At 54.0% G+C, this 14,621-nt stretch overlaps 1 protein-coding gene across 4 annotated transcripts in view; it reads left to right on the forward strand.

The window, feature by feature from the left end:
- Arap1 (ArfGAP with RhoGAP domain, ankyrin repeat and PH domain 1) overlaps positions 1-14,621 on the forward strand; it is a 57,135-nt gene that overhangs the window by 33,664 nt on the left and 8,850 nt on the right. For all 4 annotated transcript variants that reach the window (XM_051192383.1, XM_051192382.1, XM_051192385.1 and 1 more), the window contains exons 10-26: positions 378-580; positions 987-1,093; positions 3,175-3,374; positions 4,878-4,963; positions 6,273-6,455; positions 7,573-7,747; positions 8,868-9,002; positions 10,695-10,830; positions 11,171-11,273; positions 12,044-12,239; positions 12,527-12,578; positions 12,689-12,852; positions 12,960-13,172; positions 13,444-13,549; positions 13,946-14,093; positions 14,194-14,280; positions 14,364-14,432. In XM_051192383.1, coding sequence (XP_051048340.1) covers positions 378-580; positions 987-1,093; positions 3,175-3,374; positions 4,878-4,963; positions 6,273-6,455; positions 7,573-7,747; positions 8,868-9,002; positions 10,695-10,830; positions 11,171-11,273; positions 12,044-12,239; positions 12,527-12,578; positions 12,689-12,852; positions 12,960-13,172; positions 13,444-13,549; positions 13,946-14,093; positions 14,194-14,280; positions 14,364-14,432 — 2,363 coding nt within the window. The remainder of the gene's footprint in view (positions 1-377; positions 581-986; positions 1,094-3,174; positions 3,375-4,877; positions 4,964-6,272; positions 6,456-7,572; positions 7,748-8,867; positions 9,003-10,694; positions 10,831-11,170; positions 11,274-12,043; positions 12,240-12,526; positions 12,579-12,688; positions 12,853-12,959; positions 13,173-13,443; positions 13,550-13,945; positions 14,094-14,193; positions 14,281-14,363; positions 14,433-14,621) is intronic.

A 14,621-nucleotide genomic window follows, 5' to 3' on the forward strand; every position in this document is an offset into this window, starting at 1 on the left:
TGTATGTGTGTATGCGTGCGCGCGTGTGCTGGTCACATTGTGGAGAATGAGAAGGGAACAATGTATGTCTGCTCCCTAACGCATCATACCCAGGGAGGCATTGTCCCCGTGTGGTCTTAGGGAGGAGAAGGAAGGAGGTACTGATTGTAGCCAGCTCCTTCCCAGATACTCCTTAGCCCCACAGAGCCACACACCAGCACACACAGGAACACACTGGACATGCCCAGTGTAAGCCAGACAAGGTGGCATTGGTGCCTAAGTTGTCCAAGTCAAAGAAGTCTGGAAAAGTGACAGACCAAAGCAGTCGGCTTCTAGAGCCAGGAGGCCCTGGATGTCCCTGTCAGCTGAGTTCAAATGTCACTTTCACCCTTTTGCAGTGGAGCGGAATGAGTGGATGCAGGCTTTGCAGCAGGCAGTGGCCGAACAGCGAGCCCATGCTCGGCTCTCCAGTGCTTCGGTGTTGGGAGTTCGAGGCCCTGAGCAGCCTGACCGCACTGGCAGCCTGGAGCTACGAGGCTTCAAGAATAAGCTTTATGTGGCTGTGGTTGGGAACAAAGTGCAACTCTATAAGAATCTGGAGGTACGAAGGACTCTTCCAGGCCACTGAGCTCTCCCCGCCCTATGCTCGTCACAGTCCCCTTCCCTGTCCCTCTCCTGTCTACCTGGTCCCTCCCTTGCTAGCACCCAAGCCCAGTATTTTCCCTTCCAGCTTCTCCAGCCTGCATGCCCCCTCTTCCCTTTGTCTGCCTGTTGCCTCATCTCCATCCAGCTCCTGGGCACCCTTCCGCCATCCTGTCCCACTCAGTTCCCGTGCCACCCCCACCCCCACCCCCACCCCAGTTGCTCCAGTCCAGGCTTCTGTCCCTGCTCAGATTCCTTCCGCCTTCCTGGGTTCTCCTTGTCCCTAGGCACCACCTTTCCCTACTCCCCACCCTGTACCGCAAGCCTTGCTCTCAGCCTTGCCCTCTTCCCCACCCACCCATCAGGAGCTCCATCTGGGCATTGGCATCACCTTCATAGACATGAGTGTGGGCAACGTGAAGGAAGTGGACCGGCGCAGCTTTGACCTCACCACCCCCTACCGCATCTTCAGGTGAGCCCCCTGCCCCGCCTTTGGCTCTACAGCATCCTACAGGTGTTTTCTTTTTCCCTCCCTTCCAGCCCTACCCCATGGAGCCGGTCTGCTCTGTTTATCCACCTCCCTTAGCCTGTCAGGAGTCTTCGCCCATCTTCAGCTGGCTGGTTCACACTGTTCAGGACGTGTCCTGCTGGCACCTGCTCCCCTCTCCCTGGGTTTGCTCTGTAGTAGCACCCGGCTGTCCCCAACCCCGAGCCTGTGGGTTCTCCAGCAGAACCTGCTTATGCTCAAAGCTTGTGTGCTTGCTAACTCCTGGGATGTCTCCCTCGTGGCCCTTCTCTGCCTCATGTAGCCTGTCACTGTCAACTTTTCTTGTTTGTTTGTTTTTGTTTTTAGAGACAAGGTTTCTCTGTGTAGCTCTGTAGACCAGGCTGGCCTCAGACTCATAGAGATCCTCCTGCCTCCACCCCCCCCCCCCAGGGCTGGGATTAAAGGTTTGCACCACCATTGCCCGGCCTGTCTACTTCTTTTGTAGTCTACTTTGGCTGTCCCCTTTTTGTGTCTATCAGCATCCTGGCCAAAGCCTGGCAGGCCCTCTGGTCTCTGCCTCGTTACTCATTGATTGTTGGTCTTAGTGGCTTCATTCTGTCCATAATGATAGCAGGGTAGTGACCTTTGACCTCAAGAGCTAGATTGCTGTTTGTCTATTTCTTATATTTGAAATATCCTATGGCATTGGCTCTGTAATTCTTTGCCATGATCCTTAGTGACCACAACAGCTGCAGCTGGCACTTTGGGGTTCAGTTGCAGAGGCCACTGTGCTCCCCTGGCTACTGTCACTGTCACCCACCTTGACGAGGCTGATAGATGGTCAGCAGAAAGGGCCTCCCACTTTGGCCTACAGGCTTGGGGCAGCGGGGTGTGAATGCTCTTTGCTTCTCTGTGGCCCTGGCAGCTTCTGAGTTCTCCTCTGGAGGCCATCTTCAGCCCCTCTCCCAAAGAGGGGCTCATGGCCATTACCCTTCCTTGAGTGTGCTGATGGGTTATGAGTGGTGTGGGCTCTTAGACACTTCTATGTGGCTTGTAGTTGGTAGTGACAGCAACAGCAGAGACAGCCAGAGAGAGGGTGTTTTTTTATTTTCTTTTTGAGACAGGATCTCTCTATGTAGCCCTGGCTGTCCTGAGATTCGCTCTCTGAACCAGGCCAGCCTCGAACTCAGAGATCCAGCTGCCTCTGCCTCCAGGTGCTGGGATTAAAGGTGTGCACCACCATCACCCAGCTTCAGAGGGAGCTTTTGTAGAAAAGAAGGAAGACAGTTCTGCATTTGCTGTCCAGATAGAGCTTCCTACTCTGAAGAGCAGGAGACCATGGCAGGGATCCATGTGTGTTAGGCAGATAGAGTTCTTTCCTTCCTTACTTCCCTCCTTCCCCTCCCTCCCTCCCTCCCTCCCTCCCTCCCTCCCTCCCTCCCTCCCTCCCTCCCTCCCTCCCTCCCTCCCTCCCTCCCTTCTTAAGTCAGGATCTCTCTACACAGCCCTGGCTGTCCTGGAATGCACTATGTAGGCCATGTCAGCTTGGAACTCACAGAGATCCATTGCCTCTGCCTCTGCTGGAATTAAAGGCGTGTCTACCACACTGGACCCCCAGTGGAGTTTTTTCTAGGATGGAGTTACAGCTGGGGCTGGTCTATGAAGGAGGTGAAGATGGAGATGGCACACATCTCTGTATTCTGTCTTCCATCCCGTATAAGCCCTGGCTTGGTGGTCCTCTCGTCTAAGGGTGCCTTATGCCTGTTCCGCCTCTCTTTGTCTTCTCTGCCATCTGCTCTCTTGTCTTCTGCCTGTGTGCCTTACTGCCTTCTCTGTCTGAACACCCCACCGCTTCATCATCTGGCTTAGCCCCTCTTTTCTGTCTCTATGTCTTCCTGATTCCCCTTTTATCCCTAGTTTTTGTGGTTCCTTTAGTCATACTTGCTTTCCTATCAGTCTCAAGATGATCTCTTTTCTGACCCAGAGCTCAAGCCACACCTTCCTCACACTGACCCTTCAATCCCTCCAGGCCCTTTCCAGTCAATTTCCCTACTTTGTGTCCCCAGCTTCTCTGCTGATTCAGAGTTAGAGAAGGAGCAGTGGCTGGAGGCTATGCAGGGAGCTATCGCAGAGGCCCTGTCTACCTCAGAGGTGGCTGAGCGCATCTGGGCTGCAGCTGCCAACAGGTTCTGTGCAGACTGTGGGGCTTCCCAACCTGACTGGGCCTCCATCAATCTCTGCGTTGTCATCTGCAAGCGCTGTGCAGGTAGGTATGTGTGCAACAGCTGGTGGTGTATTCGGTGGATCCTGGAGCCCTTACTCCTAATGCTGCTCCAGCATTATTGGCTAATCTTCAGGGAGTGACCTTTGATCCTCAATTCATGGTTATACTCTCTCCACAGGGATGGGGACAAAGAGGGACAAAGGATTTTTTTCAGGGCTACCTGGCCAGTAAGTGAGCTTAGATCAGAGCCTAGCCTGTTGGAATCTGGTGTCCCTGTCACATGCAGGAAGTCAGGCCCACCAGGACTCTTCATGCTGAGAAAGGAGCCAGTGTTTTGGCCAGAGGAGAAGTAAGATGTAAAGACAAAGGACCAGGGGCATGGTCAGCTCTGTGGGCCAGACTCTGGCTTATAGGCAGAAGCTGAGATTGTTGGAGACCCGGAGGGATGAGGAGTGGAGTGAGTAGGGGAGGGGGCTGCTGCACCATCCAGGAGTGGGAGAGGAGGCTCCAAGAGCCTTTTGGGTAGTATGAAAGTTACATATGAAAGTCTCCATGATACATGCTGAGGAGGGTAGGAATGGAAAAAGGTGGGGCTCATGGTACATTTCATCTGCTGACTCTGCCTACTGCATGCTGGGCATTGGATTATCCTGAGAGCCAGCAGTGCCTGGTTTTGTTGTGGCTGCTGAGGGTGGGGTGAGGTGGATCTTGATATGGGAATTCAGGAGGAAGCACTGATCTGGGTGAGTCAGTAAGCTGGGAAGAGCCCCTAGGTCTGTGGGACTTTAGGGCAGATGTCAGCCCTGGGGCCGGGAGTTCTATGTGCAGACAAGAGGCAGTTTCGTTGGTGATCACGTAAGGGAAATATCAGTTCAGTTCGTGGAGCCAATACAGGCTCTGTTGTTCTCTGTGGAAGACGGTTCACGGATGCAGGGTCAGGGCTTGAGCCAGGTATTCTAGTGTCCCTAGTTTACTCTCCCTGTCCTGGGTCCCTTCTGGGACCTGTAGCTGAACAAGCTTCATTACTCTAGCTCCAACCTTAGGCTTTCCTTTTATTCCACTGGCATTTATTAATGCTTATTATGTACCAGGGTTTGTTATGGACACTGAGGACAGAACCTTAGAGCCAGCTCAGGTCCTGTTCATATTGCAGCTGGATTGCAATGGGAAGGGCCAAAAACACAGGAGCCAATGAAAGCATTGGAACTGCAAGAGGTGGGACATGAAGGTGCCATTTGTTTGGGACATCTTTGAGGAGGTGACATATCAGCTGAGACCTGAATGACAGGAAGGCGTGGCCATGTGGGGGGACGGGAAAGAGAGTTGAGGCAGGAAGTTGGGAATGGAATTGTGGGGGAGCAGACAGGTCTTTATATCTAGTACCAGAGCAGCTGATAGTGTGGAGCAGGGGTTTGCAAAGTGGCCTGGAGGGAGCCCTGGTAAGTGTGGCAATGGGTGTGTGACCAGATCCTGGAGCCATGTCCAGGCCTGCCTGAGGAGCACTGGGGGTTGCACCTAAGGAACTGTTTCTGGTCCTCGTGGCAGGGGAGCACCGTGGCCTGGGTGCTGGAGTGTCCAAGGTGCGGAGCCTGAAGATGGACAGGAAGGTGTGGACAGAAACACTTATCCAGGTGGGCAAGCCCTGCTTGTCACCCATGCTTGGGTTCCCCTCTCAACTGCTGCCCTCCATCCCCCATCTCAATGATCTCAGAACTTTGGAGCGAGGGGAACCTCGAGATAATATAGTGGGTGGGGATTTTTGAAAAGCCTATTTTTGGCAAAATCAGCAAACTGGCCAGTGTATTAAGAATGTTTTTACAGTTTTAAAGGATTGTAAAAAAAAAGATTTGACAGGGATTATATGTGTTCCACAAAACCTATTGCTGACCCCTGATATAGTTCAGCTGTTGTCCTATGTGGGAACTGAAGCCCTGGATTGGGCTGTAATGTGCCTAAGGTTATCCAACTGCTACATAGTGACCACCCAGCCTGGTCCTTTCCACCCCATGCCCTGGCTGAGCTGGGCTCTCCTCCACTGTGCATGCCCCTCAGTGCCTCTGAGCTTTCACTACACCTGAATTCCTGTGCATAGTGTGTGTATGATGCATGAGTTGAGGCTCACACTTAACCTATGCATTTAAACCTCTCTGGTGCCCGTGTGTGTGTGTGTGTGGGGGGGGGCTGTTATGGGGAACCTGCAGCAGAAGGCTAGACCCAGAAACCTTCCACCCAGAACCTTATCGATAAGTTGGGGACTTCCCAGCATGTCCATTTCATATGTTCCCACTATGTGTTTGGCCTATCAATGTAGAGAATGAGGCTTTTGTTCATGAATTGTCTTTCACAATAATCCTGAGTTAGAATCGGAATACCCAGGATATAGATGAAGACACTGAGGCCCAGGGAGGAAAAGAGAAAGACAGCCTGAGCAGGTCCATAGTGTCAGGGAGTTTCTGCTTTGTTCTCTGCTGTGACTCCAGTGCTCTAAACAAGTGGGTTGGGAGCTCAGGAAATGCCTGTGATAGAGTGGACATGGACAGGAGGGGGAACTGATCCTGCCCCTAATGCTGCCCCCCTTCACCTCCTAGAAACCGCCACTCCCTCTCATCCAGAGAGGAATGTCAGGGACAGATAGACCCAAAGTCTCCGCCTACACGATTGGCTAACAGATTAGACGCCACCCGTCACTGGGACAGCCTCAGGAATGCAGAGTTCCAGATGTGGGACCAAGTGAGACAGCAGCGAGGCCCCCAGAGACCAGGCCTCAAGCATTGCCTGTCAGGCTGTCTGAGACAGTCTGTCCTAGAGCACCATGGCCAGCAGCAGATACAGCTGCTCCTGACCTCCCTCCCCCTTGGGGAAAACTCTGGGGTGTGTGGCCGATCATCTCAGGACCTCTCATTGTCAGCTGCCCCTCTCACCTCTTGCACACACCCACAGCTCTTCTTACAGCTGGGCAATGGTCCTGGGAACCGCTTCTGGGCCGCCAACGTGCCGCCTAGTGAGGCCCTACAGCCCAGCAGCAGCCCTGGTGCCCGACGGTACCACCTGGAGGCCAAGTACAGGGAGGGCAAGTACCGACGCTACCACCCACTCTTCGGCAACCAAGAGGAGCTGGACAAGGTCAGCACGCCGAGTCTCTGGGATTCTTGAGCCTTCTTGTCCCTGCATTGTCAGGGACCTTGGAACCTGTCCCTTCCTTTATTGTCACCGTTCCTCTATCTGTCCATCTCTTCCACCGCCTTAGCAGGCTGTGAACACATGGGGGACCCGAGGCCCAGGGGGCAGCAGGGCCTGCATAAGGAACGCCAGGACAATGCAGGGAGGAGTCAGGCTTGGTTCTTGGTCCAGTGCCACGTCTTCAGCATCTGGCTGCCTCCTTCTGATTCCTCTGTCTCCCGCACCCTGTCCTGTTCCTTCAGAATCCTGCCAAAAGGAGTGAACTTGATGGAGATGCTATTTCCTGTCAGGCTCATGAAAAACAGCTGGACTGCTCTGACCCACCCCATCCACACCCCATTCTAGATGAGGCCCCATATGGACCCCAGACCTCAGAAGATTGGGAACCAAGTCTTGGACTCTGATCTGGCTTAGGCCTGAGTGGGGGACAGCTGGCTTGGAGGCAGCGGGGTAGCATTTGTGACCTATGGGTGGCTTCCAACTCTTCCTCCAAGCAACTCTGTCCAGGCAGGCTGAGTCTAGCTCTCAGAGCTCTGTGGAAGCTAAGACTCCACCTCCCTAGGACCTAAGGTGTCCAGCCCCCAGTTAAGCCCGGCCCAGTCTGGCCTTCAAGCCAGAAGGGTGGTGGCTCCCATTGGTTGGAAGGGCTGGGCAGGCAGTGAGGAATTCAAATGTGGGAGGAATTAGCTACAACCCTTAGCACCGCCCTCTGCCCCCGCTGCAAGGCAGAGGGAGCCTGAGATCCTCCAGGGGCTCCTTGCAGCCTAACCAGCAGCTGTGCCCCAGGACCCATTGGGTGAGGCCCTGTAGCTAGGACACCAGCCTCATCTGGGTACCCTCTGCCCAGCTTCCCCAGCTTGCTCACCCCACCCCCGCCCCCGACTCAAATACCTTTCTTCTCTTCTGGCTTCCCTAAACCCTGGTCTCTTTCAATCTGAGGATGGTCCACCCAGATTTGGATAACTCCTTCCTCTTCTCTCCTCCCTTCTTGCATGCTCCCACCCCTACCCCTTCACCTCCCACCCCTGCTTGGATTGACTCTCCCCTCTCCTCTATCTAGGCCCTGTGTGCTGCAGTTACTACCACTGACCTGGCTGAGACCCAGGCACTCCTGGGCTGCGGGGCTGGGGTCAGCTGCTTTACAGGGGACCCTGCAGCTCCTACACCCCTGGATCTTGCTGAGCAGGCTGGACAGACACTGCAGATGGAGTTTCTACGGAATAACCAGAGTACAGGTGAGTGGCCAGTGAGTCTGTCCTCTGTTGGCAGGGTCTGGCATTTTAGAGGGCTTTACAGGGATGTCAGCAGAAACTGCATCAGCTGAGAACCTGGATTTGCAGGCCACTCCCAAGCAGTGATTGAAGCTCCTTGATGGTCCCAGGGGCAGTAGGGTAGTTGGGGTATGTTTGGGGTTTATGGGTCAGTGGACACATGATTTCTATGAGTGTCCTTTTGTGTCTGTATCTCTGGGACTGTTTATCTGTGTGCTCTGTCCTGACTTACAATGTGAGTCCTTGGTGGTGGTGTCTGTTCCAGGATGAACCTTGGATCTGTGTTAAGGCTTTGGGGTTTGTGTGTATACAGTGGGACTGTGTGTGTTGCTGTAGAGGAGGGTTGTTGCCATGGTGGAGGGTGGTTGCCATGTGTGTGTGACTACACAGGAGTCTTGTCATCTTTGTGCTCAATCTAGGTGGAGTTCCATCACAGTCCTGGGTTGGGTCCCATTTGGCTTCCATTCTTGGGGTGGGTGGAGAGGGGGTAGCTAGTGTGAATGGCGTTGGTTGTGGCCCAGACCTGGTCTCTTGAGGCAACATCCTAAGGCTGAGGGTGGGGCTCAGTGGCTGGGGCTCTGGGCTTTGGGCCATGGGTGGGGCGTGCTGGGCTGGAGAGAACCCAGGTGTCTAGGGAGGTACAAGAGACCACCCAGATGGATTGGGCTAGCGATCAGAACCCCTCAGATCTGACCACTGAGACCTTTGTGCTTCACTGGCCTTTGTGTTGTCTGGGATAAACCGCTCTCTAGGGAATGTTATTGAGTTGGCCCAAAGCCCCCTCATTCCAGTATGCTTGGCTCCGTGTCTCCAACAGTGTGGGGTGGGCTTGGGAGTCAGTGAGGCCTCTTGAGATGGGAAGGGCTGGGGCTGAAGCCTGAGAATGGAGTGACATTTCCACTTGTAGGTAGGGGTACAGATGCTGCTTTTCAAAACCTTGGAAGTGGCCGTAGGAGCCTGAGGGTGCTGGTAGGGAGCTGAGGAAGCAGGGCTGTAACCAGAGCACCAGCCTAGGTGTCTTGCCTCAGAGGACGCCTCCTGGGCTCCCAGCATGACCACCACCATTCTTTCTTCCACTCCAAAGAGGTCCCTCGGCTGGACCCGGTGAAGCCCCTGGAAAAGCACTACTCCGTTATCCTGCCAACTGTGAGCCACAGTGGCTTCCTGTACAAAACAGCTTCTGCCGGCAAGCCTCTGCAGGACCGCCGTGCCCGGGAAGGTGAGTGCTGCACCATACCCGTCCAGGCCCACGGCGTGTCAGCCTGGCTGCAGGGCCAGGAAGCTAGGGTGGCTGTGCTGGTGGATCCCAGGCTGCCAAGTGGACTTTGGCAGAGCACCTGGAAAGTCTTTTGGATTTGACCTCTTGTATACAGTAGGTGCTTGTGAAATGGGCTGGCCGGGGAGGGGGTTGGGTATGGTACTGCAGTTTTCTCAAACCTGAAGTCTATATGGAGCTCTTGCTGGGTGTGGTCTTGGGCTGGGTGTCTGGCATATTCCAGATGTGGATGGAAGGCAATTTGAGGACTTGCACTTGAGTACCATCCCTCTCAGATCTCAGCTTCTGTCTTACAGCACAGACACCCCTCCTCAGATTCTGCCCCAGCCCTGTGACTTCCTTGCTTTGTCATACATGGCAGATTCACACCCACCTCTGCCCCAAATGCTTTCCCCAAATATCCCATAAAATGTGATGTCTACAGAGATATCATGTCATCCCCAGCCACTTTATACAGTGTTGCATGCCACCTTCAATCCTGGTTTTTCTTTTTACCGTTCCATCTGTTTTTAGTCCCCTCCCGCTTCTTTACAAGACACATCTCTGTGCTCCCCAGAGCCTGGGCCTTGGACTCATGGGCTCAAGCTGCTGTCTTGTCTCAGCTTTCCACGTAGCTAAAATTATAGGCAGTGTCACTACACCTGCCTCAGTTTCCTTCGTTGTGTGTTTGTATGCATGTAGTCTGAGTACCCGAGGAGAGCTGGTACCCAGTGGGAAGACCACAGTAGGGCTGGTTGCTTCTGGAAAGCATATCCTTGGGGACAGGCTTGGAGGCACATTGCCCTCAGAAGGCAGGGGTTGGGCCACACAGACAGGATGAGGAAGGTTTAACCTGCTGGGGGAGAGGCCATTTCTTACAGCCCCTCTCAGCACCCCTTCTTGGAGTACCCCAGATAAAGCCCTCTGATTTCCAGACAGTATAACCCTGAGCTGCTCCTGATCCATTTCCCTCTGTCTAATAATGTCATTTATGTAACCCCCCTGAGTCATCCTTTCCCACCTTGGGTGCCAGGACGCTCCAAGCCACTGTGAGGCTAGTGTTGAGAGCTATCGAAGCCTGCTTGGCTTGGGTGTTCTGTTCTTTCTCTTATCTGTCATGGTCCAGATTCCCATTTCTGTTCCCTTTGGGGAATTTTGTACATCCTCAGAGCCATTGTAGGAGGAGACAGACTGTAGGATAAGGTATGCATCTGGCAAAGAAGAGTGGGCTTGGGATGAGCCTCCAAGACTTCCTATGCCATTGGAACTATAGGAGGGGGAGAGGGTGGACAGAAGCTAGGAGTGACCAAAGAGGCAGACAGAGGGCAGATCCAGGCTGAGAGATGCAGGTTACCCTAGAGATTGGGGGCAATATGAGATCTAACATCTAAACATCTAACATCCAAACAGAAGTAGGATCAAGACTCCATCACCCTTGGCTTCCAAGATAGAGGCAAAGGTTCGTGGAGAGGTTAAAGGGGAGAGAGATGGGGACTAGGTGCATAGGGCTGCAGCTGGTGGAATACTCAGGGAAGCGGTGTGTTAGAGCGAAGAGCTTACAGGTTGGGAGGGAGCAGGGACCCAGGAAAGAGACAGGAGTGCTTTTCAGCAAACCTGGAGGCTTCTTCATGCTTCCTCTGCCGAACTTCTTCCCAGAGTTTAGCCGGCGCTGGTGTGTCCTTAGTGATGGGGTCCTGAGATACTACGAGAATGAACGGGCAGTGACACCCAATGGGGAGATTCGGGCCAGTGAGATTGTATGCTTGGCGGTTTCCCCTCTGGACACCCATGGGTGAGCATCCCTGACCATAACCACAAACTACTAGTGCCTATGAAGTTCAGCTCCTGACTGGGGAGATAAGAGAAGGACAGACCTTCTCATGTCCACACACAAAGGACTGTAAAACACAGTATATCTCATAAGGGACATAGGCCCAGAGAAGGACAGACCTTCTCATGTCCACACACAAAGGACTGTAAAACACAGTATATCTCATAAGGCTGCAGCCAAAGGCAGTTTGTCCACCTCTTGGGAGTCAGGGGACGGGTACTGACAAAGGCAAGGAGTAGGGTGTGGTGGTTAAGGGGGTGCATTGGGCTAGATGGGTGAATTCTGGTTTGTATATTTTCAGCTTTGAGCACACCTTTGAGGTGTACACAGAGGGAGAACGGCTGTACCTGTTTGGGCTGGAGAATGCAGAGCTGGCTCATGAGTGGGTCAAGTGCATTGCCAAGGTGGGCCTGGGTTAGCAGGGCAGGTGGATGGTAGAGATAGGGTGGGACCTCTGACTGAACCCCAGCTCCTCCATCTCTGATGGTGTAGGAGCTGGATAGAGGTATAGCAGACTCAAGACAGACCTCTCAGGTCAAAGGAGACATAGATTGCAGCCTTCTGGTACCTAAGAGATATTTGCTATGGGGGGCAAGTTTTTGGGCCATCATAGGGTGGACAGTGCTGAACCCAGGAAAGTGAGTCTCAGCCTTGCAAGTGTGCAGTCAAACTAGCGAGAAAGACAAGGAGGCTACAGAGGAGAAATCCGCCTTAGAAACTAAGCCAAGTACACTCTTGTGCCTTGAGAGCCTGGGGCTCTTCATCCCCCATTAGCGCATTTGATGCGTTCTCTATGGCTTTTGAAGATCAGTGCCCAGAGCCCTGAAGACCCAGATTACCAGCCTTGGGTCTTCTGTTGTTTTTGTGGGAGTGGGTCAGACAGACTGAGTCTAGGCACAGTAATACATTCAGTGATGTAGCAGATGGCTGAATATGTGGGCACTGTGGGAACCCAGAGAAGGGATATCCCAAGAGGACACATCCAAATGGGTACAAAGCAGGACATGACACCAAAGTTCTGTCACTGTGCTAGGATCTGCCTTGGGGAGGAGGAAAGGAAGTGGCCAGATGGGAACGAGCCCTTACCCACAGGCCAAGGAGCTGAGCTTGGGTGCCTGCCTCCAGAAGCCTATGCTGTGTTTACCTTGTCTCTCCCCACTATTTCCTCAACTAGGCATTTGTGCCGCCTCTGGCCGAGGACCTGCTAGCCCGGGACTTTGAGCGGCTTGGGCGCCTACCCTACAAAGCTGGCCTGAGCCTGCAGCAGGCCCAGGAAGGCTGGTTCGCCTTGGCTGGCTCTGAGCTCCGAGCTGTCTTTCCAGAGGGGCCCTGGGAAGAGCCACTGCAGCTCCGGAGACTGCAAGAGCTTTGTACGTGTACCCTAGCCTGGTTTCCCCATCTCTAGGGTTCCTTGTCCCAGGTCCCGACCTCTAGCCCTTGTCTGGAAGTCTGAATTCTTTTCTGGCCTGAGGCCAGATGACAGAGATGACCCAGCCTGCCTTCCCACATCCTCTCCTGTCCTTGAACTACATCTCAGTAAACCTTTAGGTTGGTGGGTGGAACACAAGGGTGTGATCTCAAAGGGCCTGGGGAGAGGGGGAGCAGTTTGGGGATCATAAACAAAGCCTGTGCCTCAACTTGACTGGCCCCTCCACAGCTATCCAGGGAGACAACGAGAACCAAGTTCTGGTGCTGGTAGAGCGGAGGAGGTGAGCCTTAGCTTTCTTGAGTTGCCTGGAGAAGCCTTGGGCAGTCCAACAGCCTGGGGAGAGGTGGGACACAGGGCAGACCGGTGGGACAGTGACTGTCTCTGGTCCAGGACGCTGTACATCCAGGGTGAGCGGCGGCTGGACTTCATGGGTTGGCTAGCAGCCATTCAGAAAGCGGCAGCCAGTTTGGGAGACACACTATCAGAGCAGCAGCTTGGGGACTCAGACATCCCAGTGATTGTGTACCGCTGCGTGGACTACATCACACAGTGTGGTGAGCACCACCCCCAAGGCCCAGCCACTCCCCTTCTCTGGTGATGCCCGGTCCCCAGTGCCCAAGATCCCTTTAAGAAAGAGTGGTGTGTGTAATTCCCTCCCCAGGCTTGACCTCAGAGGGTGTCTATCGCAAGTGTGGTCAGACCTCTAAGACCCAGAGACTGCTGGAGAGCCTGCGGCAGGATGCGCGCTCTGTACACCTCAAAGAAGGAGAACAGCATGTGGATGACGTCTCCTCTGCACTCAAACGCTTCCTGAGGGACCTGCCTGATGGGCTCTTCACTCGTGCACAGCGCCTGGCCTGGCTGGAGGCCTCTGGTGAGTCCTGCTGCCTGCATCCAGCCTTGTCCACCCTGCCTCAGGATGTCCCCATCATATTCTGAACAAGGCTTGTCCCTGCTCCTCTGTATACTCTGCTTCTCAGTCTTCTAGTCATGCTCTATGGAGATGGGGTTGCTTAGAGGTGGAGCGTGGAGAGGTTCCAGTCCCCAATAGGTGTCTAGACTACTATCCCTATCATGAGAAGCAAAGCTGCTGGAAGGGGGCATTGGTGACTAGTTTCTAACCCAGTCCACCACCACCCCCCCAGAGATCGAGGATGAGGAAGAAAAGATCTCCAGGTACCGAGAGCTCTTTGTGCATCTGCCCCCTGTCAACAGGGCCACTGTGAAGGCCCTTATCAGCCATCTGTACTGGTGAGGGGCCATGTCAATGTGAGGCTCTGGGTGGATGGGTGGAGAAGATTCTATTCCTCCAAACCTGGCTGACTCTGGGAAGCAGGTGGGCCTGGGGACCAACCAATGACTACCCTGATCTTGGACATTATAGCTTAGCTTACTTCCTGCAGGATAGGGGGCATGGGGTATTTGTCAGTTTGGGGCCAGGATACTGAGGCCAATTGCCCTCACTTTCCAGCCCTATACCTTGCCAGTACCTGAGGTGTGTCCCTTTCACTCCTGAATTGGGGTCTACTCTATCTTCGTTGAGCTCAGTCCTTTGGCCAGTCTTGGGCCTGATGGGAATTGAGAAGGAGGGTGGGAAAGCACTGGGCCAGGCTCCTCCATCATCACTCACCTCTGTTCTCATTCCAGTGTACAGTGCTTCTCAGACACAAACCAAATGAACACACACAACTTGGCTATTGTGTTTGGGCCCACACTTTTCCAGACAGATGGGCAGGACTACAAGGCTGGCAAGGTGGTGGAAGACCTCATCAACCACTATGTGGTGGTGTTCAGTGTGCGTCCTAGCTGGGATTGGGGCTATGGAAGGGGCAATGAGGGGAGGGGTGGGCAAGGCTGTGCCTCTCAGATGGCATTGATGACGTGGCCCTTCCCAGGTGGACGAGGAGGAGCTGAGGAAGCAGAGGGAGGAAGTTACTGCCATCGTGAAGATGCGGGTGGCTGGCACCGCCAGTGGGACCCAGGTGCAGGCCAGGGTTTGGGTAGGTTTGGGCTGGCTGCTAGCACTGCTCCCCATTGTTCTTGCTGAGCCTAGTCTCTCCTGCAGCATGCTGGCGACTTCATCTGCACGGTGTACCTAGAGGAGAAGAAGGTGGAGACTGAACAGCATATCAAGGTGGGGGCTGTTAAGCCAGGCTGGGCCAGGGGCAGCCACAGATGGCCACTTTGAGATGTATGAGGATTTCCAAAGACACTCCTCTTTTCATCTTGGGGCTCAGAGGACCCAATGAGGAGTGGTTTTGGTGCCTGAATTGCAGAAGCTGGTGGCTCATTTGGGGCTGGCTGATCTCCTGGGTCTCTGCAG

The sequence above is a fragment of the Phodopus roborovskii genome, unplaced genomic scaffold (genome assembly GCF_943737965.1).
Source record: "Phodopus roborovskii unplaced genomic scaffold, PHOROB, whole genome shotgun sequence".
Lineage (NCBI taxonomy): Eukaryota > Metazoa > Chordata > Mammalia > Rodentia > Cricetidae > Phodopus > Phodopus roborovskii.